Source organism: Ovis canadensis, chromosome 17 (assembly GCF_042477335.2).
Source record: "Ovis canadensis isolate MfBH-ARS-UI-01 breed Bighorn chromosome 17, ARS-UI_OviCan_v2, whole genome shotgun sequence".
Lineage (NCBI taxonomy): Eukaryota > Metazoa > Chordata > Mammalia > Artiodactyla > Bovidae > Ovis > Ovis canadensis.
The window spans coordinates 77,793,337-77,821,079 of NC_091261.1; the positions used below are offsets into that span (position 1 = coordinate 77,793,337).

The 27,743-nt window shown below is 42.9% G+C and overlaps 1 protein-coding gene across 2 annotated transcripts in view; it reads right to left on the reverse strand.

Moving 5' to 3' along the window:
* Positions 1-504: 504 nt before the first annotated feature.
* Positions 505-27,743, reverse strand: part of PITPNB (phosphatidylinositol transfer protein beta) — a 63,395-nt gene continuing 36,156 nt past the window's right edge. Inside the window, exons 8-12 of one of the 2 annotated variants that reach the window (XM_069557165.1) lie at positions 21,811-21,888; positions 8,818-8,928; positions 7,010-7,132; positions 3,641-3,726; positions 2,197-2,489 (exon numbers count right to left, since the gene is read on the reverse strand). In XM_069557165.1, the coding sequence (XP_069413266.1) occupies positions 3,679-3,726; positions 7,010-7,132; positions 8,818-8,928; positions 21,811-21,888 (360 nt within the window). In that variant the 3' untranslated portion in view covers positions 2,197-2,489; positions 3,641-3,678. Of the gene's footprint in view, positions 2,490-3,640; positions 3,727-7,009; positions 7,133-8,817; positions 8,929-21,810; positions 21,889-27,743 lie in introns of both variants that reach the window. The other variant, XM_069557164.1, reaches the window with a different exon arrangement.

The window sequence follows — 27,743 nt, forward strand, 5'->3', positions numbered from 1 at the left end:
GTTGAACTGCTCTAGAATGTTAAGCTGGCACCACGAGAAAAGTTGTGTGTCTAAAACCAGAAGACTGGAAGTGACGAAGTCCCCAAAGAGGAGATGTGAAACCCGGCTGCCAACCAAAAAGCCATGGTCTTGAAATGGCAAAATCCTGAGTACTTTAAAAAATACTATGGGTTTTCAAAAAAAAAAAACAAAAAACCAATACTATGGGTTTTCCATAATCTTCCCCTTAAAAAATAATTTTTTAGACAACCTCTGAGCATAATATATAATCCTTTTTTACTGTTCAGCTTTTAGAGACAACATTATTTAAGAAATCAAATGAACAACTTGAGGTGGCATAGGCACGCCTCCAGAACAGAGGCCTGCAATAAAAACAAGAAAAAAGATGCTTCCCCAAAGCGACAGTGCTGCACATCGCAGAATTCCTGAAAACCAGCAGAGAGGCGGTTCACCGTGTTCTGAACCAGACGTGGCATCAGGCGAACCACCACTCAAGCACACAAGTGGCATTTTGTGATCAAATTTATTTTCTGTTTAAATTTCATTTACTTTGTTTTCCTGTAATTTACACAAGAGACTGCCAAGTAAACTAGAGACTTTACACTCACCACACATTCCCTCAAATCTCCACAGTTGTTAGAGAAACATTAAAGTCCATGCGCCGGGCCGTCATTTCCACGTGCGCCCAAGCTCCCAAACGATGCTACAGACGCCGGTTAGAGTTAAGTTCATTAAAAGGAGAAGGCGAGACTCTCCACTTCACCAGATTAGCAATAATCTTCCTGGCATCAGACACTTTGCAGACAATGATTATGCTCTTGACAAAACCCATCTTACAGCAGTGCCCAGAGAGTAGATGTCGGTTCTGATCCTGAGTACACAGAGGACACGTGCGATGCGGGGTCTGCAGCTGAGGGGACCGGGTGTTGCCACACAGGAGTGACCCTGGACAGCCGTGTCCAGGCCACTCTGATCACTTCAGTGGGGACACAGGGCTTCCTCGGGAAACCAGGGAGCAGGGAGGGCGGGTTTGTCAGCGAATCAGATTACGAATGTGGTATGACCACAGGGCCTGGCGTGGGGCAGGAGGGGTGGGAGGTTAAAGAAGATGGCTGGGACCTGAAGGCCCAAGACTGACAGGAGAACTAGACTTGGACAGAGAAAGATGATAAAAATCTTACCTAGCTATTGTTCTTTTCTTTAAAAAAAAAAAAAAAAAGGAAAAAAGGAGGCCAGCAGCTTCTAGGTTGCGTTTTCCGGATGCATGTTCAGGGTGTGTTCCAATGACGTCCCAGGAGAGCACACCCCAGCGGGTACAGCTGCGCTGGCCGCGGGCCGGGCCTCCTAACCGTGTGCAGACAGGCCTCGAACTGCCTCTGAATCTCTTCCTGTCTCATACGCAGCATCTCCCCCTCCAAGTATATATTTCAACCCGAAAAGAGCAAAACGTCATCACTATCTATGTTCTACCGTGTTAAACTGTGAGGAATCTAGATCATTTGCATAGTCTCCAAGCTGCAGTTTCAGAAAACAGTCATTTTAGAAACAAGACTCCATGGAAGTGCTAAGCTTCCAGTTTTTCTTCCAGCCTACAATCCTATTAATTTCTTCATCAATTTCTGTCTTTGCATAACAGAAGCCTGAAAAATTATACAGTGTTCTTTTTTTTTTTAATAAATCACAGACCGTCATTTCCATTTTTCCTAGACTTGATGTAGAAAAATACTTGAAATTTAAAATACAAAAATTCAATAAAAAATGGAATTTTTTTAAAAGGAGCTTTACCTCAGGGGCAAACAAGTAAAAACTGGCCTGTAACTCTTTACTGATAGATATTGTCCAATTTGGCTGTATGATAACGAAAATCCAGAAAAATGATTTTAAATACATTCAGAGTTTCATCCCAGATTCCTTGGAATACCAAAAGATTTTTAATAAACTTTCCTGTGGGATTCTGTTGATTATGGGACTAAAATTAAAATTTGTAAGAGACTGATTTAAAAGAACAAAAAAGTAATAAAAGGTTATATATATATATGTATATGTATATATATATATCTTGGTCCACAACTTGCCATTTATGAAACATACCAGCTAGTATTACATTGCAGTCGATTCATCCATTAATGGCATTACTCTGATAATTATTAAAATCTGTTCCAGGTATATATACTGAAAATACTTTCTTTTGCATTCTTGCTGAAGATAGGTACAGTACTTTGGAGAAATTGTACTAATCCCTTCAGTATGTTTGTATGTACATATATACACAAGTGTGTGTACTGGGATCTGTAGCTCTACATGCGTTTTATATACAGCTACAGATTGACACACACCAACATATATACACACGTAGTTGGGACCCGTGCCTCTGGGCACAGACCCACAAGCACACGTCTGGGAAACGTCAACACTGCAAGACATGGTCAGATTCTTCTTCATTCATCACTGGCTGCACTGGTTCCCCTTACTTGACCTTGATTACGTAACTGTAAGAAAAGCAAGAGACAGTGCAATGTGTTAAAATACAAAAACACACAAAGACACACAAAAAAACATCAGACCACAGCTTGTCGCAAACATTCTCTAGGGAGAAAATCCTCAGTGCAGCAAAACTTCCGGCAGACAGTACACCCCAACTGCTGCATTTCTAACATTTAACCTCTTGATTCAGGTCTTACTAAGAGCATAATACTTCGTTTCATCAGAGGGAAAATAAGTTAGAAGCAGAAATAATAAAAGAAACTCAGGAAAACTTAATGAAAGTAACAATAAATTTTTAAAAACTTTTAAGTGAGCACTGAGTTCTAAGCAAAGGGCTTTTGGAGGAGCCCTCCACTCTGACTTGGTGCTGCTTTCCTTCAGGCCTGAACACCACCTGCTCAGTAACTGAAAAGCAGGCAGCACATGTCAGGGGGCCGCAAAGCAACAGCAGGTGAGAGGACTGCTCTGTCCTGTCATTTCCTCCATAGACACCACAGTTCAGCATTAACAAACGGCAACAGTATACTGCCTCTCAACATATGGGCTAGATTCTGATGTTCTCTTTTCTCCCCTATAAGAAAATCTCTTATCTGGCATGTAAATGTGTATGAACAAAGTAACACCATACAAATACTTCACACTGGAAATGAAAACCAGTGTATTTACACATATCAAAGCTAAATGTAAAGATATCTGAAGAGTCAACATGAAGGAAGGCTTCCTGGTATTCAGAAAAACATTTCAAATCCAATGGATTACTGAGACTGACCCTCCTGGCATAGGATGAAGGATCTTTGATTTTAAATGCTTTTACATGTTTCCTTACTAACCACAAAAGGTGCTAGTGAGAAACAGGTCAGTTAACTGGTTGTCAATGGGAAATGAGCTGCATGGTGAGTGAGTGTACTTGGCAGCTGGATTCTAACCTGCAGCACTAAGAAGTAACTTGGGATTACTAAATCCAACCTGCTCCACAGATGAAATTCTTATACAACAGTAACTCGTATTCACTGTCAATGTCTGAAATATATTAAATTCTCTTAAATTCTAAAAATTAAACCACATTTAACACACTGTCTCTATTCAGCAAGTTAACTACCCATTACCAAAAAGGTTCTGGTGTTTAAGCATTCTTGTCACCCAGGTCTTCACTTACACAGTTTGGTATTGTCTCTGACCCTACAGGGGACTCATCTAGACATCAGCAGCCGACGTGCCTCGGACGGAACCCTTCTTACGCATCTAGATGTAAAATAAAATCGTGAGCTGCTGAAATCACAGGCTCTACAATGGGTTAGTAAGCAAAGGGAGAAAAAGACCTTGAAGAGATTGTGAAGTGATCGCTGCCTGTTTACAAGCAGATATCCACGTCAAAAATGAAGTTCTGAGGCCATTCTAGTTACCTTGATCTAAAGAAAATCTTACAAAAGGCTTTTTCTTCTTACACAGCACAAAAAAACATGTTAATATCTATTCTCGGAAATAGGAAACAAAAGCCTGCAGACTGATGACGTGAAATTATCAAAGATCGCCAGGGTGAGCGAACTGCTCACCAACAGTGTGAGAAAATGCCCTGATGGTCTGGTTCACTTTTTCACAGTCCTTGGACCAGAGAGGAAGCCGTGCGGTGTGGCCACCTCTGGCTTCTGAGACCAGTTCTTCATGGGAAGTTTATTAAAGGGCGGGAGGCGAAAGAAGAACAAGAGTGCACAGGGACAGTGAACAAACAAGAACACAAGGATGCATCACAAAGGACAGACGTTCACCCCAGCCTACAGACGACTCGATGAGAAAATCAAGGAAAGGACGGACGGGAAAGGAGCACACCCAATAAGCACATTTCTGAAGCTCAACCCCTCCCACCACCCTCCCCTGAAGGGCCAGGAAGAACAAGCCTAAGGCTGCCCTAAGTATTCCTTCAGTTGCTGGGCCTAATCTCAGTGTTTCTCTGTGGGATGACAAGCACCGGCATTCCTCTCATGCCTGACCTCTCGAGATGCTATGCCTTCTCTCCAGGGCCAAAACCCATTTGAAAGAAATCCAATCCTTAAAATATTTGAGAATTAAGAAAAGAATTACAACACATCAAATTCTACCATCAGGTGTCAGGGAAACAAGACCTCAAGGAAAGGGGAAATGCCTCCGTAGTGAAGAGGACGTGGAAATGTTAAGCACTCTGGGTAGGCACTCTGGCCTGCAGGCATGCTGCTGCCCGGACTGAGAAGATGCCCGCAAACCAACCGTCAGGACTCAGAGCAGCAGAGACGTGATGCGGAATAAAGCTGTCCCTGGTGACCTAGAGCGAAATAACCTATGTGGGATTTAACATGAAGATGACTAGCACTTCATTCACCCTGAAATCTCACTTGAAATATTTTTTAAATACTTCAACAAAGAAACTGCCATGGACTCCCAACCCTGAACCAAAGACAGATTACTACCCACTTTATGAGGGAATTTGTCAGTTCAGGCCACATGGGTATAATCACGATGCTTTCTGATACGCTGGGTTTCTGTGTGACTACCTATCTTACACCTTCAAGTGCAGTTCCCAGCTCACGAGTGACAGGTGTGCCTGGAGGCGCAGCTGGGCCTGTAGGTCTGCCACAGGTGGGAGAGTCACCACCTCCTGCCGGCGCTGCACTCGGGCGTCTGAGACTAAAGCGCTCACAGGGAAGCGAGCACACCCCGGGAAGAGGTGGCCTCAGCCATCTGCCTGAGGGCTCCGCCCACTACCCTTTGGCCATCACCACTCTTCCTCGTGCTACGAGTGGGGCCTCAGCACAGAAATCTAAAGAAAGCCTCCTTCCTGAGAGTTCAAACCAGTACAAGAAGTCCATTTTTGGTTTTCTAACTGGTGCTGGCAATTTCCTTTTTGGAGATGCCAAGGCTGTACCATAAGCTTACTAAGGATGAGGGTGTAACCCTGGTCTTTCTCTTCTGTGTTCAGCTGACACCCGCGGCTCGCAGGGGCTGGAGGCAGAGCTGGTGGCTCTCTGGAGCCTGGAGCACCCAGAAGGAGTGGAACCAGGCAAGGCGGGCGAAAGGGGCCGAGACAGTGCAGTGGTGAGGGGCGCTGCTCAGAGAAGGGCGTCTGACTCGAGAGAAACAGCTGTGGAACAGAGACATCGCAGGGAAGACAGCAAGCACCCATGACTTACTCTTGCCTGCTTAAACATCCTGCCTGGGGCCAGCCTAAACACACGGGCAAGGGACGGTCTTCTGTACCAGCCAGCCTATCAGCCCGCTCCCAAGACCCAGAACTCAGAGCTGTGCCGTGTGAGAAACTGAGGCTGGCGAGGCCTCTACTGGCTGGCCTGCGAACCAAACCCTGACTTATGTTGCTACTACGGGGGAAACATGTTCCAAATTTCAGAAACTGAACTTAAAAACTTTTGGAACAAAATCCATTCATAAGCTGGAGGCTGCTTAAAGTTTACTTTACATATAAGATAAGGTTAAAACATTTTATTGCCTTATAGAGAAAATATGTGCTGGTCCTCTCAGAAGGTTTGTCTAAAGCTAATTAGAAGCAGATCTGCTGTAATCACCAAAAGTAAGCAATTTTAAACACAGATTCTTTACAATGCTACGTGCCAGACAAATAGATTTCCTCCTGTGCCCAAGAGCCTGATTTGCTGCCAGTCTCCTGTGATTAAATGGAGCTCCTGCCTCACACACCGGCGCTCGTCAAATACTCCCCTCCTGCCTGAGGGGCTTCCCAAACCGGGGCTGCTGGCAGCACTCTGGATGACTGCACGGAAACCACGAGCCTTCGCTGGACATTCCTTGCGTTCGTCTTCCCCGCAGGGCCTTACTTTCAACTGAGAAGCGCAGCCCAGAGCAAAAGCAAAACCAGACACAGGCAAGAGTTGGGGGGGGGGGGGGAGAGAACCATCCGCTCTGGGAGAAATGGGGTGCTCGCGAGCTGCAGGGCTGGCTCATAGGTGTGGGGAGGAGCTGGGGTTGGCTGTACTTTCTGAGATGCGGCCCGCAGGCCTCTAGTCCAGGGATCACCTGGATTTCTGCCCCAAGCTTGTAAGAAATAAGGAGTCACTACTGGCTGTGGGAGGGAGGAGGCTTCTGGAAAGCTAGTACCACTATCTTTCTTATCTTGGGTACAGAAGAGGGAACTAGGACTTACTGTGCTAACGTTAATAACCTATTGTGATAATAAAATGACAGAGGCAACTTGGCCTAAGTTAAGTGAATGCCTAAAAGGACTGTGAACCAGGCACCAGCACAGAGAACCAACACATGCAAGAGAATACAAAACCACTGGACATTTTATGGGTAACAAATTCTAGATCAACAGAGTTCTAGGCTACTTGCATAAAGATGCTCAACAAAAGAGAAATCAGAATAGAAGGATATCAGTGTCTAAGAAACCAGAGTTTAACAAGGATACAGACAGCAAGAAATGGCTTTCAATAACACTTTCCCTAATTTTACATCTAAACTTATTAAGCACGGACACAGTTTTAGAAAAGGGAAATCAGAGAATTTCCACAGAATGAAGCCTTACTGTTTCTAGTTCTTTCTGAGTTTCGTCTTCCATTCTCCTAATGTCTTCCATTGTCAGATCAATCCACTTGTCAATCCAACAAAAAAGCTGGCGATGAAAGTTTGTAAATATCCTTTTTTCTTGCTTTTAAAACAAAAGAAAAGTATCATAAGACGGCAAAACTCTAACATTAAAAACATTTTTTGTTTTATATGCCCCAGTTAACCCATGAAATGACATATTCTTGGCTTGAAAAGACCACTGTTTCAAGTAGTGAAAATCTTAATTCCATCCCATTAACATTTTGTAAAGCAAAATAAAAAGAAAAATCTCCCTGAGAAATGTGAAAGGATTCTTCTTGCAAAGGCAGAATTTGTCAGAAAGTGAAAAAAACGTGGTGGATGAGTTCAGATCCAACACAAGCTCCTGTCAGACCCAACTTATTTTTACATTTTTCTAATGTCAATGACCTAAGGTCAATTTGACTTCTGCTACAGAACCACACATTGTCATTTTCCCCTGCAATTCAAAGAAATACTGTGAGGCAGAATACAACATGTACTGAAAGAAGAGTCTTGGGTTCTTCAGAATAAGATGTTTTCTTAACTTAAGAATTACTACATACTCTCCATTAATTTTCCTGCTCTAGTATTACTATTAATAGGTATATATATGTATGTATGTGTGTGTGTGTGTGTATACATAAAATTAGTGACTTTAACGTATGTAATTCGTGGCTTTCACTGCTGGATTATTCAAGTTTTACTACACTTTGCAAAGAGAGAAAAGTGCAATGAACAGTGAGTACTTTAATACTTCTGGACAATCTTCAACTTAAAATTTTTTTTTCCATGAACAGAAGGGACCTCATCAATTATATGTGTAACTTCTTTATCAGAACTGGATTGTTAACCAATTATTCTGATCCAAGAGGAAGAAAGAGAGCCAGTATTTAGAATGCCTACTGTGGCCAACTGCAAGCAGGCTTAGGAATAATAAGTTTCCAGCACTTTAAGATCCTTAAAAGAAAAAAAAAAAAGTTACAGCAGTTACAGTTTAAAAGTAGAAGCTATGGTGAAACTCAGATACAAATAGTTGTAGGAAGTTCCAAGATAACACAGGGGCTTCTAAATAATGACAATGGAGACAATTCACAGACATCTATGAATTATTCACCCTACAGGAAAATTAAATACCAAAGAAACTTTCATATTCCTTACAAAATTATAATCACAAGTATCTATGCAACTGCAATTCTCCCCTGTCTAGATCAAAACACTTGTGTTACTATCTCTTGAATGAAGAAGACATAAAAAAGAGGTAATGAGAACTGGGATCCTCAGATCATGTCACCACAGGTTCGGTGTAACCATTCTCAGTGAGGACCTCCGAGGAGGACATGCCACCACAAGGTGCTAAGTTCAGAGAGAGCACTGTCCGGAGGGACCTGCGGCGGGGGTCGCGTAGGCCCAGCGGGAACAGAGGAGCCTCAACAGCAAGGCCTGGCCTCTCCCCTCCAGCCAGGGCCGGGACCCAGGTTCCCTTGGGGACATGCAAAGGGCTCCCCACAGAAAAGCTGGGCAAACCATCAGGAAAGCACTTGGCTCAAAAAGAATGCTTTGCTCTTCCCCAGAGAAAGCCCCTTAAAACCTCCACTGGTATCTGATTTTGCTGTTTGTAGGGAGAAAAAGGAGGGCAGCGAGGCATTATACTGGGACAAGAATTTCACCCAAATGAGAAGGAAAAGGTGGTGAGAGAGACAACACCCCACTAACGGCTACCTCTAGTCTTAACCCACGCTTAGTCACCGCGTTTGGGACAGGCTTTACCTTCTGGATGAAGTTTTCTACCTTGCTCTGCAGGCCCCACCACTTGAATTTGATGGTCACCAGCTTATAGGCACACATCTGAGGACAGTCAGGGTTGTTTGCCAGCTCCTTCTGGATGAGGAAAATAAAAAATGGGAAATCGTGACTTGAATATTTAAGTCTTGACTAAAACTGACTGCTGTGTAACAACATCACAGACATCTATGAAGAAAATCACATCGTATGTGTTTAATTCGGGTACCTGGGAATCTGAAATCATTTTAGCAAAAGCAGCAGCATTCCCTTGCTGCCGACCCTCCTTCCACAGAGCAGGCTACTTCCTGGTTCTACAATTTAATAGGCACAGCGCTCTGCCTCAAATCACACTATTTGGATTTCACATTAAGTACCAAATTCTATTCACATCGTGTCAACAGCATGCCTTTAATATGTGGAGGTTTTCATAACGCCATTATCGCACTCCCACCGTGGATGTGCTGGGGCCTCATCCATTTAACTGGGCCTCAGTAAAAACACCATGAGGAAGTTTGTCTTTTAGCTCTGACAAGCACAGGGGCACTGCTGTTAATTGAGGTATTTTCCAACCAAATGAGGGGACTTGAAAAGGTGTGTAGTAGCAAAAATCATCTATTATTACCAAGTATTTGGAAGCAAATTCCAGAAATCAGGACTTTGATTTCCACAAGTAATTATATCTCATAGTTTAAATGTAGTTGAGAGTTAGGGTAAAAAAGGGAAAATAATGGGGCGGGGGGGGGGGCAAGGGAGAAAGGGACTTTCATAAGAAAACAAAAAAGCAATTAGAATTTGGATTCTCAAAACACATTACTCTAGGTCTAAGAGTATGAAAACTTACTCTGGATTTTTAGGTTCAGAAATAAGATAAAAAATTGGAGTGGAGAGGAGGAGTGAGAGGAGGCAGAAAAGGAGGGAACAAACAAACAAACACGACAAAGTGTCAACAACTGGCAAATCTAGGTGGAGGCGTTTACAGTTCTTTGCTTTGGGTTTCTTGACTGCTTTTGAAATTTTTCATTATAAAAATTGGTGGGGGGTGGGTGCTGCAACCCACAGTACTGCTGCTGATCTCTGTGGTGCAACTCAGTGCAGGCGGCTGTCCTGGCACAATGCACGAGGTTTACTTGGGGGAGAGGGGTGAGCTGGGGGAGTGTGTGAACCAGCTCACCGCACACTTCAGTGTCCTCACCATGGACCCACTGCATCACAGGGCTCTTCCATGGGGGCGAGTGCAGGAGACGGACTGCCTGCCTGCTGGAGCAGAGAGCCTGGGAGGGGCCCACAGCAGTGAGCAAAGGCAGCCGCGGGCCCGCGCCTGGAGCTCCCAGTCCAGCCCAGAAGGTAGGTCGGGCTCAAAGATTCCCAGGTGGCAGAAGTGGGGACCGCTGGCGGCAGCGGGGAGGGAAAGGGCCATCCTGCAAACTCCCGGCTCAGTCCTGGTGTACTTCCAAGAGCAGAGCCGTATCTCAGGACTGTTGTCAGGACTAAATAAGGCAGGGTATGTGTGCTCCGTGCTTAGCTGGTGGGACTCAGCTGAGCATGCATTACTTCTCTTTCTCCTTTATTCTTACATAGAGCTCAAAGAGCAACTTGAATATGGAAAACAGCTTTTCAAGAAAGTTTCCCAAAAGAGTATAAAGTTATAGGGGCCCTTTCTACAAAAACTAAATTACGGAGTGAGAAGGTAGTGCACCTTTTACAAGGGTCCTCCCCTTCTCCCTCACTGCTCTCGGTGTCACCCAGCACTCAAGGCACCTCGGCCCTGGCTGCAGCCACACCAGGAGCCGCTGCCACTTGCTGCCGCCTTCCACTCACACGCTCGCCCCACCAGCAGCAACTTCGCTGTGTGTGAGCAAGTACTGTTTCCAGCCAGCCACAGGTACATACAGTTGTTAAATGATTAATTTCTGGGTCTTATTTTAAAGCCTCAAGATTATTCATTTATGCAATCATAGCAACCAGGCCACATTTCACTCCCCCCACCTTCCCCTTCAAACCCTCACTAATGTTCCAGTTTCAAGTGAATTCTATGATACATGAAAAAGATTCTACTTTGGTATTATTAATAGGACTCAAAAGTTCTGTAGAGTCCTGCATGACTGATCATCTTTCCTCAGCAAACGTCTTCGGTAACAACATTCCACCTTCTGAATGATGACCTGGTACCTGGATTAAATCCGTGAGGCAGCACCACAAGCATCTAAATACAAACATTACGCACAGCAAACTGTCCTTTCGTCGGTGAGTTCTATGTCAACAGAGGAACCTGACTAGCTTATAGCTCTATTTTTCCAATTTCCTTCCCATAAAACAGAGTACAATGTTAAAATTCAGCATGGATGGGTACACACACACACCCCCTTAATTTGTGAACAAGTTTAATTCAGCAAGTATTAATTGGGCATCATTTACAACCCAATCTGTGCTAGGTGTTATCAGAGGACACACGTGGCTGTTAGACGGGAAGTAACTATGTATAAAAACAATGATGAAACCACTACCCTCGGTACCAACAATCTCTACCAGAAGGGACACCTACTGTGGATGCTGCGGCCTTGGACTCCCATCTCTGACCTGCAGGCCCTGCACTTAATTAAGCTGGGCACTGGGGTCTACAAGTCAGTCCACAGCCTTCCCCAGCGGGCAGTGAGCTTCTCAGGGCCCAGCCTTGTTGAAATGTCAATGACAAGGCTGGTCATTTACAGATCTTTTTTTCAATAAGCAATGAGCCAGTGTGGAGGTGCACTCTAATCCAATGACGGTCAGTGACAATGCTCACATGAAATACATTGGGGTGTACGCAAAATAAGGCATTTAACACAGTGAGGTACACCTGCCAAACAGCAGTGCTAGACTAGGCGTAAGGGGCTTGGGTTGCAAAATAACCTATGTCACGTAGTTGGGGTTCTTTCCCTCCCCCGGCCAGTAGAAGTGTAACGATGGGCTCCACTTGACCTATTTATCCCCCACCGACGTGCCACTGAAAGCCGGGTTGTGAGCTGGGTGTGAGGGGTGGGGTTGGCCCAGGGCTGCAGGGGCTAGGCTCATGTCCCTGACGTCCAATGGCTCGTCTTAAAACTTGCTATAGTTTTGCATTTTATTCTATAATATGCCCAGGCTTAACAAAATATCCCCCTGCCCACCAACTCTGGCTGAAACGTCCTCTTGGGGGAGAACCTCTGATACACCACTGATTAGCCCTAAGACACCTTCCAGGAATGGAACATTCCAAGGTCCCTATTAATTATGGGCTACTGAGAGCTTCGTTCTCAAACTCCACGTCGCTGGACAGCCTGTGCTAAGTGAGAACCCTGGGTGTTTCTAGAACACCAGCTCTTCAGAATCCACCCACCCCTCCCCCCATTTTATAAAAACCGCAGGATGAAGCATGGTTCTAATTAAAGAGTAAGCTAAATTTAATACACACATGCCTATACCAAGCTGGGCCTCCAAGAACAGAACACACACATGTGACTCCAACAATCACCCGAGTTTGCTTCTCACATCTTCCTAGTGACTTTGGCAGGCTGCTCAAGCCAATTAAAACGACTACTGGTAATTGATGAAATCTACTGGTCTACAGAATTTAGTCTGGAAACTGTAAGTGATAGGACAAAAAGGAACCAGTTCTCTGAGCTCTCTTCCATGGATGTAAAATGTATAGTCAATCTGCTTTTGGTTTTCTATCCAATTATTAAAAAAAAAAGTTCAGGGAAGAATATGGAAATCAATCAAAAAATAAACAAGTAAACAAACAGCCTGCTGTCTTTATTTCTTGGCCTAATTCTCCATAATATCAACAAGCAAGGGGGAGGCACCGAGGTGACATATAGAAACATAATCTTAAAGAGCCTTGGAGAAAGATGAGAACACAGAAGTTATATATTTTCAGTTATTATTAACACTGTATTATTATTATTATATTACATTATTAACATCTGTCATATCTGAGATCTCATCCAATCTAAAGATGACTTTTGCAATTCACCTCTTTATCTGTGCTATGGTCTTAAAACTAGTGACAAAATAAAGAAAATAAGAAAAGTCTCTATTACTTAATGACAGAAAATAATGAACTTGACTATAAGTCGTTAAAAAAAAGAATTCTTTTGGCATAATCTTTCTGGGGCAAAGCGGGTGGGGTGGGGGGGGCATCCTGATACTAAGTAATTAAAAAGTCTTAAAGCTGCTTGTATCTTATATAGATGTCGTATACACTTCAACCTGATAATTCTACTTTCAGTAATGTATCACAATTCATCAGGTAAGAAAATAATAACGCTGCAGATATGTTTACAATAGCATAAGCCTGGACTTAGTAAATGCCATACCCACTGAAACAGCTGGTGAAATACCTCACAGGTCTTCCAAACAATGGGCTGTGACATGAAGGAATACAAAGCATAACATGAGTATAAGTAGGTATCTGTGTATAGCATAAACATCTGTAACAAAATAAACTATGTGAATTAGGGAATATAACAAATAGCAATGATTGAATGGTGAGGCCACAACTGACTTTTTTCAAAACTTCATAAATATGTATCATTTTATAATCAGGAAAAAAACTAATACACTTAAAAAATAAGACTCTAAAATAAAAGTTTTTGTTGTCAGCTGAGTATTTTAGGACAACAATTTACTTTGCCTTAAATTATTAGTATCTGAGATCTATTTTAAATCTTCATTCATCTTTGATTACAACAATAAATGTTTTTCTGCCTATTTTTGATGGTTCATAAATCAAAGCTAAAAGTTGAATTAAGATCTTTAATATATAACTTTGGTCCAGCCCATATTTAATTTTTCCTCATCTTAAACTTCTAAAGCAAAAATGAAGTATAAACGTAGAGTAAAATATTATCAACTCTTCAGAGTTACCAGAAGTATTCTTATGAAAAAATATGTAACCTTTAAATGATAATCTAAATGGGACAAAATATTTGTGACCCCATATTCTGAGCAGTGTTCCAGAATCTAGATAACCCGAAGGAGTTTTGGCTGGTCTGCCCAGCCTTCAGGAGACTCATGTGATGCTGGCCCAGGGCAGAGTCTGCTCTCTGGCTTTCAATGATACAAATGTTTTCTGATTCTTTCCTCTTCCACCAGTTGGGAAAAAAAAAAAAAATCCCCTAACAAATAAAGCCACAATCTAAATGTGGATCATTCACAGCTAATTCCAATCCAGCCCAACCCTAACACTTTCTAACCTAATATAGGAGTAAATAAAATTATTTAACTTGTATTTAATGAAAATACAAGTTTTATACAGATTATGGCATGAAAATTAAAAAGAGCAACTGAACATAAAAGGTAAAGGATGGTGGGTTATCAAAATATAAGAATCAGAAGTTCTATAAAAAATTAAGTCATGGGCTAACAGAAGAACCCCAAATCACTCATCTCCACATGATTTAAGTTTCAGCTGTAGTACTAGCTACTTGTGAAATGTTTCCAAAATTGTATTTAAATAGTTTGTGTATTCACTGAATTCCTTACATTTCACGTTTCTAACTATAAACGAAACCCCTAAACTCAAATCATGTTTTTAATTTAACAACACATATTAGGTTACTCTGAGGTATGTGGACAAGGCCTAAGGGAGAGTAATGTATACTGAAGCCACACAACGTAATTAAACAAAACGTAGCATGTTTAACCGGGCTGGTGAGCAATCAGCCCATGCGCTCCACAAGAACTGGTTTCCTGGATCTGTGACAAACACACACAAACGTGAAAGGGGGGAGGGGAAGCCCCAAAGGCATTCTGCAGAATCATTTTCTGAAAGCGTGCCCTCAATGTCACCCTACACGTCAACTGCACATATACTCTTTCCTATTTAAAATGTGTCGGGATGAAGACAGAACAGATACACGCTACATTTTACCAGTTAACATTTTGCAAGGACACAGCAGTTTCTATAAGGCTCACACCCCCTTCATATTTTAATTTTTCAATTTTAGACAATTTGCTCAATTTCAGCTGCTGATTTCGTAAGGTTAAGTTTCCAGCCCAGATTTCACTAAAGAAATGTTACGAATAAATGCACTGCTGGGGCCGCTGCCAGTGCACCCATCAGTAAACATCAACAGAAGATCACACTACATGTGTCAAGCATGTGTGCCGAAATCTCAAGTAGAGCCCGATTCTACCATTCCCAGCCATTCCCTCAACCTGTTCCGATTTTGGTAGCCATGTGGACAGGCCAACGCTGGACATTACATTCTCTGCAAGTGCATGGCGAGTCTAACACTGATGTTTACTTAAGATGGCTAACCTGAATTCGGTGGATACTTACTAAGTGTCTATGTTGAGCAGACAGACCCCTGCGCTCAGCACTGCACCTATCAAGTGCACTGGACACGGGGCCTACAGGCTGAGAGTCTGGAGGGTGGGGACGAAGGTGGGGACGAAGTGGGTGGGGTAAGGGAGGGAGTGTGAACCTGTGAACTGTGTCCCTGACGCGGGACACACCAAGGGCCATGAGCAGGGCATCGATATTGACACTCAGAAGGTTTCAGAGTCAGGAGATTCTTATATGGTTGGGCAAAGGCTGTCAGATGGAAGAAGTAAACGTGGGATCAAGTTCAAACGATTAAACTAACGGAGGGTTAAACTTATATAGTAACTTTCACAATAATAAAGACGGCAAAGCTTACTGCCTGGGAGAGAATGATTGGTCACACTTTCCATGTCTCCACACTTAATATTTTTGTAGCTCACACCCATTTTACTAATCAGAACTCTGACATATGCTTCATGCTTGTGTCCAATTACTCCAGGAGTGACACCAAGTACAAGTGAAATCACAACTTCACCCTTCAAGTGAAATGCAAGAAGTTTCTGTCCCTGACAGTGTCAGGAAGACACAAGAGGCCCACCTTGTCAACGTACTCCACGCACCCGAGCGGGACACCCCATCTGTCCACACCCAGTTCTTTGGCTCTGTCCAAGAACAGAGGCATTCAAGGGCCCAAAATAAGGCTGGAACTAATCATGTGCTGCTCCTGGGGAGCTCAGCTTCTGGAAGAGACAGAATGGCTCTTCTGGTATCCTCTTAGGAGTTGCATAATTAATACACACTAAGGGTAAAACTATGCCAAACCCTTTGACTGTGTGGATCACAAGAAACTGTGGAAAATTCTGAAAGAGATGGGAATACCAGACCACCTGACCTGCCTCTTGCGAAACCTGTATGCAGGTCAGGAAGCAACAATTAGAAGTGGACATGGAACAACAGACTGGTTCCAAATAGGAAAAGGAGTACGTCAAGGCTGTATATTGTCACCCTGCTTATTTAACTTATATGCAGAATACATCATGAGAAACGCTGGGCTGGAAAAAGCACAAGCTGGAATCAAGATTGCCGGGAGAAATAGCAATAACCTCAGATATGCAGATGACACCACCCTTATGGCAGAAAGCAAAGAGGAACTAAAAAGCCTCTTGATGAAAGTGAAAGAGGAGAGTGAAAAAGTTGGCTTAAAGCTCAACATTCAGAAAACGAAGATCATGGCATCTGGTCCCATCACTTCATGGGAAATAGATAGGGAAACAGTGTCAGACTTTATTTTTGGGGGCTCCAAAATCACTGTAGATGGTGACTGCAGCCATGAAATTAAAAGACGCTTACTCCTTGGAAGGAAAGTTATGACCAACCTAGATAGCATATCCAAAAGCAAAGATATTACTTTGCCAACAAAGGTCCATCTAGTCAAGGCTATGGTTTTTCCAGTGGTCATGTATGGATGTGAGAGTTGGACTGTGAAGAAGGCTGAGCACCGAAGAATTGATGCTTTTGAACTGTGGTGTTAGAGAAGACTCTTGAGAGTCTCTTGGACTGCAAGGATATCCAACCAGTCCATTCTGAAGGAGATCAGTCCTGGGTGTTCATTGGAAGGACTGATGCTGAAGCTGAAACTCTAATACTTTGGCCACCTCATGCAAAGAGTTAACTCATTGGAAAAGACCCTGATGCTGGGAGGGATTGGGGGCAGGAGGAGAAGGGGACGACAGAGGCTGAGATGGCTGGATGACATCACCGACTCGATGGATATGCGTTTGAGTGAACTCCGGGAGTTGGTGATGGACAGGGAGGCCTGGTGTGCTGCAATTCATGGGGTCGCAAAGAGTCGGACATGACTGAGCGACTAAACTGAACTGAAAGGTGAAACGCCTATTTTTTTTATACTGAATTAAAAACCCAGTTGCCAAAACAAATACTTTAAAAAAAAAGAGAGAGCGTGCCATGTTTTAGGGTCTGCAAAGATAATCCATAATGTGGTCTAACTAGAAACTAATTATTAAGCCTCTTTATACCACCCCCCATGGGGCTTCCAATGTGAGATCACAGGCGAGGGGCAGGTTTTAAATGCCTTCACATCCCTCCCGGACTCAGAGCCGGGTCCAGCGGAGGACTCAGGAGAGCACCCCCAGTCCTCCTCCTCGGGTGGCTCAGTGAGGGGCAGGGCTCATTAGCCTCTCAAGGACCATCTGGGCTGCTTCTCTGCCAGTCTCGACCTCAACGAGGCTTCCACAGAGGGGTTTCAAATTCTCCCTCATCCCCCCGTTTTTCATTCTCCCCATTCCTGGTCCACAGAACCCTGTGGTATCTTTAAGTTAGGCCACCAGCAACTACATCTGCCTTCTTTTCACGGGTGTGAGGGGAACAGGAAAAAGGCGTCTTGGCAGCACAGCAGAAAATACAGCAGCATTCCCATTACCCATCGACGGCTGTCCTCCCCCGGCTTGGAGAATCCAGAACGGCCCCCATGGTTCAGTCCAAAAGGAACCTAAAGCGTGCCCACGTGGGTGAATGGCACAGCAACTGCTAGGCCAGGTCAAGCTCCAGCTGCCGGCACTTCCGTGCAGACTAGAAGGAACTGGCACAGGAGATAAACTGCCCGTGTCTTCAAGATCAGAAAGAGTCTATTTATATAAAGATTTGTAAGAAGGGAATATAAAACCCACCACAATTTCTGCATCAACTTCTTTATTCAACTCGATCCCCTAATACCCTAGTATTCAGACACCAAGTCTTCCAAGACATGTCAAGCAAAGCCTCTGACAAAGACCTTTACAGGCCTAATTATTAACTATCATACACACACACACACACTGTGTGTGTGTTTATAGGCACAACAGCTTATGTCTTCATGAGGCATCTGGATTAAATGAAGAAAAAAATTAGACCATGCTATAATCTTCAAAGGTGTTGTTTCAGTTGGTTAACATGACAACTCCTCACCCATCAGAGAAAGCAAACTGGAAAGTTAAAGGTATCCACCTGTGAATGGATAAGCCACTGGTATTGGTAATCACACCCCCGAAACACAAAAGGAACCACAATATGGATGTGTGTAATCTACACATACGTATATGTCTAATGCTATTCAGAAGAAATACACTTACATCCATGAGAAATGCATGGTTTTGCCTTGAAGCAAAAATGTTTATCAGGTTATAAAATACTCTATTATTATGCAGACTCAACCAAGTGTTGGGACCTAAATAACAAAATATAATTCATGTGCTCAGATTTTAAAAATTCTTTTTTTTAGAGGGAAAATGAATATATATACATCTAAAGTCTGGACCTCTAGGTCTGTAATTTTAAAAAAATTAAAAAGCTATGTATCATACCATAAACTAAAGAAGTCTGTACTCTTAACAAGTACAGAATATATGAAAATCGATTATTCCCTGGTAACCCCATGACCCCCTGCTAGCAAAGGCTCTAAAACTGTGCAGCCTCTGCTTTACAGCTGACCCTGGGGCAAGCACTCACTAAACACTCACAACCACGAGGGCTAAGGACAGGTGAACCAGGATGCGATGGACGATCCCCAAACACTGGAACCATGGGAGCCCCTGGACACTACACAGAGAAAAGGAGTAACTGTGTCCCCAACAAGGCAGCACACTCACTGATCTCACTACGCCCAGGAGATGATAGAGGCTTGACAACAACAGGAAGCTACCATTTACTGTACACTCCCTCTCTGCTGGGAATATAACACTCATTAGTTCTCACACAAACCTTCAGAGGTAGTTACTAATATCACTCCCAATTTAGAGATGTGGAAACACGCTTCAGTTAAGTTATTTAAGTCACAACTTGTAAGATTCATGGTGGGTTTTTAATGGGTCTCCCCTAGTGCCACTGTCTCCTAACAGCTTCCCAGACTACTGGAAATATGACTGGTATTAAGAGAAGTATCAAATTCTGGCAAATACCATGAATAAGAGAGCCACACCCCTATCATGATACAGGAGGGCAAAAAGGTATGTATTGGTGAGCGGTGTCTCTGGATTAGGTGTCTCTGGATTAGGAGTGAAAATCTGCTATGTCTCCATGCCTTATGCATGTCTGGGATGAGTACTGAATCAGGTATGACAGAAGCAGCAGACGTTTCTTCTGTGACTATTATCTGCGTTTCTCTGGCCAAGTTTCTCATCTATAAAATGAAGCAACTGTATCTACCTCATAGGAAAATTGTGAAGATTAAATACGACCTCATATTGCGCCTGGCACCAAGAAAACAGTTCTTTTCCCTTATCCAGTTTGGTGCAGACAAGCAGTAAATACTGCAGTAATTCAAAAGGAAAATACCACTGTGGGATAAGTGAAGGGAAGTTTCAGAGAGATCACGGGGTGTGCACGGGGCACTGGATGCACTCTGGAATGTGTTCTGGTAAGGCGAGTCTGCGGAGGGGCACGGAGCGCCTCTGGGGCACAGCAGGACCACCACTTGGTCCGGAGCACTGTCCCATGCAGCCCTGGGGAAGCGGGTCCACGACGGGGTTCTCCTTCCCCTCTGCCCCAAGCACCGTGCGCTTCTTCCCTATTCCCGTATTTCAGAAGGACAGAAACCTTCCACTGTCACCCTTCCCTGGGCTCCCTCTGGTGCCGTGCAAGTAGGGCCTGCTGAACAGCGGCAGGAGACGTCGACAAGGGCAAGTCCCGAGGCTCCTATGATTCCAGCTGTTTCCCTGGAATCCTTCTAGATAGTCAATCCTTCTTACTTTTCATTATCTATCTCAGCAGTAAGCGATGGGTTCCTTAGTTATTCTTGACTACCTGAGTTATTTCTGAGATCATGATAACTCACTGAAATCCAGTTAAACAGTAACCCAACTTATGGAGTAGCTGCACCTGCCATCATCTGGCTCGAGTTTAACAACTGACAGGCCAATGGAGGAATGGTATCACTATCAGCCACACTCTCCCTGAGAAATCGGCTATTGTTCAACCCCCCGCCACAGACACAGACACACACACAGGGGGTAAAAATTCATTACATTGCAACCTCAAAAAATGCAAAATTCACATTTCTAAAACTTAAACCTCTTCTAGAAGTTTAAGTAACCATTAATGGATAATAAAAAGACAAAGCAATGTTAAAGAGGTAAAAAGCAGAAATAAAAAAGTAGCAAATGTCATATCCCAAGTTCCCCAAGGTTGGAAATCAGGTAGAAATCAGACTGTCAAGCTATGTTTGCTGTCTTTTGTAAAACTGGCTAGGAGTTCCTACAGGAAAGATAGGCACCCAAACATAAATAGCCCACCATATTATATAGCACCACCTTTTCAAGCTTATGCTTGAAAAACTGACAATGTGAAGAAAATGCAAGATTTAATTCACCTCCATGTCTCAAGCTCACGGCCCCCTACTATTCTCTGAAAAGAGGAGCTGGTATTACTGGGACCAGACAGCCTGTGAGGATCCCCGGCAGCCTCGCAAGCAGCCTCCTGTCCGCTCCAGCACAGTTCTCTCTCTCTCTCTCTCTCTCTCTCTCTCTCTCAAGGCCTGTGTTAAATCTGTTAAATCTCAGAGAAAAGGCTTCTCCTCTGACTCAGGGTGAGTTCTAAAGTTCACAGCGAGAAATCTTGAAAGGGGTGTTGTTTTTTTAAATCCATTAGAATAAATTTAGAACACATATACTGAACTTGTCCCTTAATTTCTAAGTGACATGTATCTCTTTCTGGGTATTGGAAGTCTCTAGTCATGGCCATTAAACTGGTAGAATCTTGAACCAAACTCTACTTAGAGAACAAATGTGAATATAAGATAATTATGAATCATCTCTTAGAGAAGAAAGTCAGACTCATTCTTCATTTTAACTGATGTGCAAGACAGTCCCCAACAGTCCAACACCCATGGAGAGCCACTCACTGGGTTCTTGTGGGGCTGTTACAGTAATCCCCTATCTACAAGCAACAGCTAGCACCTAGACATCATTCATCAATGACCTGTGACTGGCTTCAGCATAAACAGATTGGTTACCAAGTAAAATCCCATTGGTAGAGAATCTGCTTTGGGCATGTTTAGGTTTTTATGCTCCTCTTCTCTTGTCAAATTAGCTGTAATAACTTGCCATCAACACATTAAGCCTTCTCTAAGGGGTTGTCATTTGGTTTAGCGGATATCTTTAAAATCCATTATATTTCTATAGCGATTTAAATTACTACCTGGACACTGCTTTCCTTACTTCCACAAATAAAAATAAGGATGTGCTTTTTATTAGAGCACTTGCCATCAAGACTGCTCTCTGGTGCCCTGCTTTCCAAAATATAACTACTGAAAGGCCAGGAACATGAGCCTGGGGAAGGTGAACTTGTTCAGTTTTTACGAAGACTAAATTTAAAACTATCAACCTTCATTTAACATAGACTTCTGTACTGCTTCAAGTCTCAAAAGAGAACATTACAATCCCCAAAGACTAATCCCTTGCCTCTTGTAAGAGCTATCAGAATAGCATTATGCTGAGAGTGACAGCCTGGCTCTGCTCTGTTGTCAATGCAGCACAGACTTGCTGGCCAACTGCAACTGGCTGTGAGTCCTTATCGCAAATAAAACTGTTTTTGTGCCATTTCTGTTTTTCACTTAAACGTCGCCAGCTCCTCCAAACTCAGGACCTGTCAAGTGTCCTGCTGCCAAGACTCTGCCTGTCAGAAAGGTCAGCATCCAGTACCTTCCAGTTGGGTCCCAGAGGGCCTCTCTTGGTCTTGACAGACTGGAATAATGCTGGGTCTTCATCAGCTTTGTAGTCCTGCAAAGCAAAACAAAGTCAGAGGCGGAGAAGAAAACCAGAGAAAAATTTTCTAACCTCGGCCAGAATAGCCCTTTGCAGCTACTAAGCACAGGACAGAAACCGACTGGGCTTACTGTGCTTTGCATAAATGCAGGGAAATGCTTCTATGTGACATTAAGTTGTCCGTTGGGTTCTCTTTGCTCTAAGCTTTTACCTTAAGGCAAAACAACTACATAATAAAAAGCAATACAAGTCTTGATCAACAAGTCCACCACAACTGGTTGCTGGATTGCTGTTAGTATCTCTAAGAACAAATTTTTAACACTTCTCAACAGTTTCAGCATTTTGATATACTTATCATCACACTCAAGAAATTAAGCAGACCCACACCAGTTTTGAAATGCTCATGAGACTCTAACACACGCTAGAGAGCAACTACCATGACTGGAAACACAGATCAGAACCGTGGGTTCTGTGCACCCCAAGTGCTGCCACGTCTGGGTCTGAGGTGGAGCCTGTCCATGGAGAGTCACCAGTACAAACGCCTTAGGGACCACACTCAGGTCAGTCCCGCATGGCCAAGTGACGTGAGGGAGGACTTCACAACTCCATATGGGACTCAGTTACAAGTATGTCACAGGGCACAGCCCTAAAATCTAGGTTTTATGCAAGGTTCCTGTGTGTATAAATTCTGTTTCCCTTAATATAGTCTTTCTGGTAGAATGGAAAATACAAGAGAAGTAAATCCTTTTAATCCTGTCTGCTTTACGAAAGTTCTTGTGTCATTTCACACATACACACATGTAACCCACATACAGAAATTAAAAATTCTATTTGAATAGTTAATGTCCAGATTTAAAAAACGAAGTGAGTTATAATAGTAACAGTGAACAGAGATCAGGTGAAAATATTACAAAAGGACGGCCCCTTTCTTCTTGGGCAGGGGTCCTTCTAAAGCAGGGGTCCTTCACAGGATTTGTGGAGGACCACCTATTTTGAGAAAAATGCCCAGACAAGTCAATATGAAGAAATATCATTGTTTTAGAGATAAAGTCAGTGCAAGCACTGAACGCACGCCAAAGCACAATACAGACTTTCAAAATCAAAGAAACCGGGCTGAGAAGCAGCAAATCAAGACTCGACAGTCAGTCAGTAAATGCATATGGCATGTTAGCAGCTTCTGAAGAGAAAGTTACAAATAAACCACAGGAGGAAGGAGAAAAGTGAGGTTCAGGTACATAACAGAACTTCTTTAAGGGGCAAATATGTGACCTTGAACTCAAAGCCTATCTAAACGGTTACAGAGGCGAACCTGACTGGCCGCGCTGGGCCTTGCTGCTGAAACACGCAACACGGCGCAGACACGGGAGGAGGTCAGCCAGCGCCGTCCAGGACAAGCTGGGATGAGCCGACTGCAAGGAGTCGGACAACTGCAGCCACTCGGTGTGTCTGGGCACATCAGCAGAGAGTTCAATTACTGTCAGCTAACAGGAATTCTTAAATTCTAGTTTAGAACCACACCTTAAAATTAACAACTTCACTGCAGACTGAGGAAAAAAAAAAAGAACCAACTGCACAGGTGGTCCCTAGACCTGGATTCACAGTGAGACACCAGCTCTCCTGCTAACAAACCAAGCAACATTTTCTTTTAGGTCAGAGCCTTGGAAACTCAAGAGACGAACTCAATTTCCTCCAAAACTGAAAGCATTTAACATCCTATCAAATAATCACTTTTGACATCAACTCCCTCGATTCAAGGTCTATTTACTGAACAGCCATCACAGAGAAGGGTGCACTGACTGCATAAGCACCAAGCAGGGCGCAAGATGCTAAGAGGTAGTCTGGGGTCCAAGAGCAGAAGAAGAGCCAGCACCGGGGTCCAGATCCTGGGAAGTCAGTCTAGCCGGAAGCAAAGCAAGAGAGACAAAAGGTACCTGGAACCGCAGGGATCACATGCCCACTGCCAGCAGGGAATGGAGAGAAGAAATTACAGTCAGAATGGAAGCCGATCACCACCAGCTGAGGAAAACTGTTTTTAAAATGAGTTTTAACATCATGTTTAAAAGCAGAAAAGTCTTTCTGCTAAAGTGCACTGTGTTAAAATCTTTTATGATAAAATTTTAATTATCTGTCTAATGTTCAGGGGCCTGGCCAGTGTTTAACAATTAACAGTTCATCCCATTTGAGGGAAAAACACTTTTTTTTTTTGCTTTTTTACTAAGCGGGGTGTGACCTTACTGAGAGCAAGATGCCCAAGTTTTTTGCTTTTTCACAAAATCTAATATATTATGGGGCCCTGCATGAGCTGAATAGTAAATAATCATATTTCCTGACTCTGAGAGACTGCCGATTACAGGATGCTCCATTATTTCACGTACCATTAAGAAGGAAAACACTGGGCCAATAAAACATGCCACAACTGGAGGACAAATCTGACTTTGACTATATTAAAATATGAGGAGAAAAATGAGGGAGGGAATCTTAGAACTGACAAAACAGAGATTGCAGAACTACCTCTGTGGATTCTAAACTTGCCAGCTCCAAGACAGAAAGAAAAACAAAGTCCACAAAATACAGTGTACACAAGTGTTAGCAGGACCGACAGTATACAATAGGGCAGTAGACAAACCAAGGCAGAACTAATTTAAGAAAAGCGAGCGTGGTCTAAATTGTAATCAGCATAAATGATTGTCACGTAGAGGTAAACTAATTAAGGGGGTGGGTGCCCCAGGAGAAGGGCTGACGCAGGATTAAGGCCGCAGCACTGACTGTGAAAATGTTAGGCGAATTGATTAAATGGACTTCTGGACAACACTGCTTTCTCTGTCCTAACCCCATCCAGCACCACACCAGGGAGACAACTTAGGGGATTTTTTCAATACTTATTTGACATAATTAACTGAAAAATATGGAGTAAGCTATTTCAGAGCCTTCATTATTAGTGCTGTCAACTGGGTAACTTTTCTGAACTATGGAGTCACAACATGTTAGAGGGGACTGCACCCTGAAGACCACCCAAGCCGCCTCATTTCACAGGTGAGGAAACCACGGTCCAACAAGGAGGTGGTACGGCCCGCCTACCTGGGGACTTGCACACCAGCCTCCTCACCCTCCCTCTGTCCGAGGCTCATTCTGGGCCATCACACAGGAAGACGGCAGAAGGGCATCCACACAAGCCACACAAACGAAACACATTTCAAAAACGGCAAGCAGCGGCAGCACCATAGATACTAAAGTGGATCCTCCTAGAAGGCACGAGTGTGTGCATATAAAACATCACACACACACACACACACACCCCTCCAAAGCTAAGTCTCCCCTTTCTGCTCTTTTCCCTTGAATATAAAGCAGCAACATTAAAGATACACTGGAAATGTTAACAAAACCCAATTATTAACAATAGCACCTTAACCTTGACAGATGAGGAAAATGCATCTTGTCAAAACCCAGGAATTTTCGCACTTTTTAATGTTAGTTTGAATACATAGATGTTTAATCAGCTGAATTAAGTAGCAAGATATTAACAAGCAGCAAGCAAGTGTGGTTTTATTAACCTCACTTTTGTATTTATATAACATTTAATTTTTTGAACAGTTATCTTTCTGGCTACAATTTTATCATTGGGTGTCTAGTTTTGTCTTTCTATATCTGAAATCAACTGGCTGATTTATATCCGTATCACAATGAACAAATATATTCCTTCATGTATGACAGTTTCAGCATACAGAATGCAACCTCAGCTACCAATTATAGCTGCAAATGAGCAATAGTGTGGAATGAGACAGCCTGCTGGCTTTGTTAGTATTCTGTCTCCTTTGGGGTCCCATGGGGAAAGGGGAGGCTCTGATGAAGAGAAGCCCTTGGCTCATGGTTTATTGTGCTTGCCACCAGCTGCAGACTTCTCATCTCATTAGTTCTTTTAGAATACTGTGGGTGAAGACAGCTGTAGCCTACTTGAGTCTTCAGCTCCTGGGTATTCTGAAGGCTGAATTTGCTATGCACTTTCTGTAATCCTTGGGAAAAAAAAACCAAACAAACAAAAAAACAGCAGATTCACTAGGCCAAGGAAAAGTATTTTTTAAATGAGTTTTAAAATCATGTTTAAAAGTAGAAAAATCTTATTGCTAAGGCGCATTGTGTTTAAAATTTTTTTATGATCAAATTTTAATTGTCTGTATAAAATGCCCAGAGGCCTGGCCAGGAATAAGGGCTTAGTAAAACCATCATTATCAAGTTAGGTGTAGTGTCCCCAGACACTGCTCACTCCACCAACGCTGGTGCCTGAACAACAGGAAAACACAATGGTCTCAGCATAAGGCAGATGCGGGTCAGCGTTAACACAACTCTATTTAATTGAAAACTCTGTTTAAGTAAAAAAGGAGGCAAGTCAAGACACCCTTTGGAGAACAAATAAAATCTAATATGGTAAATAAGTGGATTACTGAGTCTCCATGCTGGAGCCACAGAATACATTCATTAAATTCTTATAAATAACTGTTTTCTGTCACTGGAATACAAAAGTTGTGCTACCTCTTGGGTGTACATCTGTTACTCACTACAGCTCTCGATAGAAACTCTCAACAGAAACCAGATTCATTCTGAAGACAAAGAATATTAGTTTTATGAATCTTTTAGCACAGTGGCTGCCCCCCCAACCCCAAACGCAAGTACAAAATCTGTGCTGAGCCAACCCGAACGTCCTTGAGCCCAGACTGAACTCATGATTATGAATGGGGAAGGGAGCAGGAGGTGGGGGCAGGCTGGTAGAAGCTTCTTAACAGCTTGCGGAAAAATTGAAAGCTCCAGACACCAGAAACTGCTTAAAGAACCACGCCTGGGTCACTGCAGGTGATGCTACCTGTACAGTGAGAAAAGGAAATGCTGGCCAGAACCACGTATGTAAGTCCTCCACACCTGCCCTCCCTGGCAAAGAGAAACAGCTCTACAGGGTAAACAAAAACTTGAGAGGGATACTAGAATCCTGCAGCCTGCTTGTAAAATGCTGTCCTTTAGCATAAGATGATTAATTAGGTGTCTATTCAAATAGCTCAAAGATAATCACCAAGTTTAAAATGCAGATACTGCTGCTCAACTCAGCAGAGCTCATTTCCTCTAATCACACCCTAAAAGTAAAGACCAGGATGGGGAGAGAGCTGAATTAAATAGGAAGATAAATAACAAATATCATGTATTAGCACTGCGCTGGATTTTTCAGTACTGTGGCACTTAGAAAAAAAGGGGTTCACAGATACTATCATCACTAACCCCAGTGTGTAACTCACTGGAGCTGAGAAAACTCAAGTGACTCCAAAGGGGAAGCCTATTAAAAAAAAAAATGTTTGCATTAAATTTTGCCAAGTAACAAGAGGTGTAAAGAGAAATTAACATTTACTAACTTGTTTAAGAAACTCATTTCAACATATTTTCAAATAAGCAGCTTTCTTTCTGATTTTTAATTACATCTCCCCAGTGACTCCTCACCCTTTCAGGTTCCCACAGAGTACCATTAATATAGTATAAGTAAATCTTATTAATTCAGGTCCTACCACCTTGGAATTTATAATAATTCGGACAGGGGCTGGACTGAAGTTTATCTTTGCATGATCTATGAAAAAAAGATTTGCTACACAAATTAATAGAGTAACAAGATCTCAGGAGGGCTGTTTAAACAGTTCAGAAGTGTTTTAGAGCAATTCAGAAGCATTCATTTGCATATAATTATTATGCTAATTACAAATCATTCTTATCTATTCATTAAAGCAGATTCCCAAAGGACCACTAATTGTCAATAACTTGTTGGCCTAGTTTCTGTTGCTGAATGTACCTCAAAGGAACAGAGTGGCATTAAAAAATATTCTCTAATTCAGCCCTCT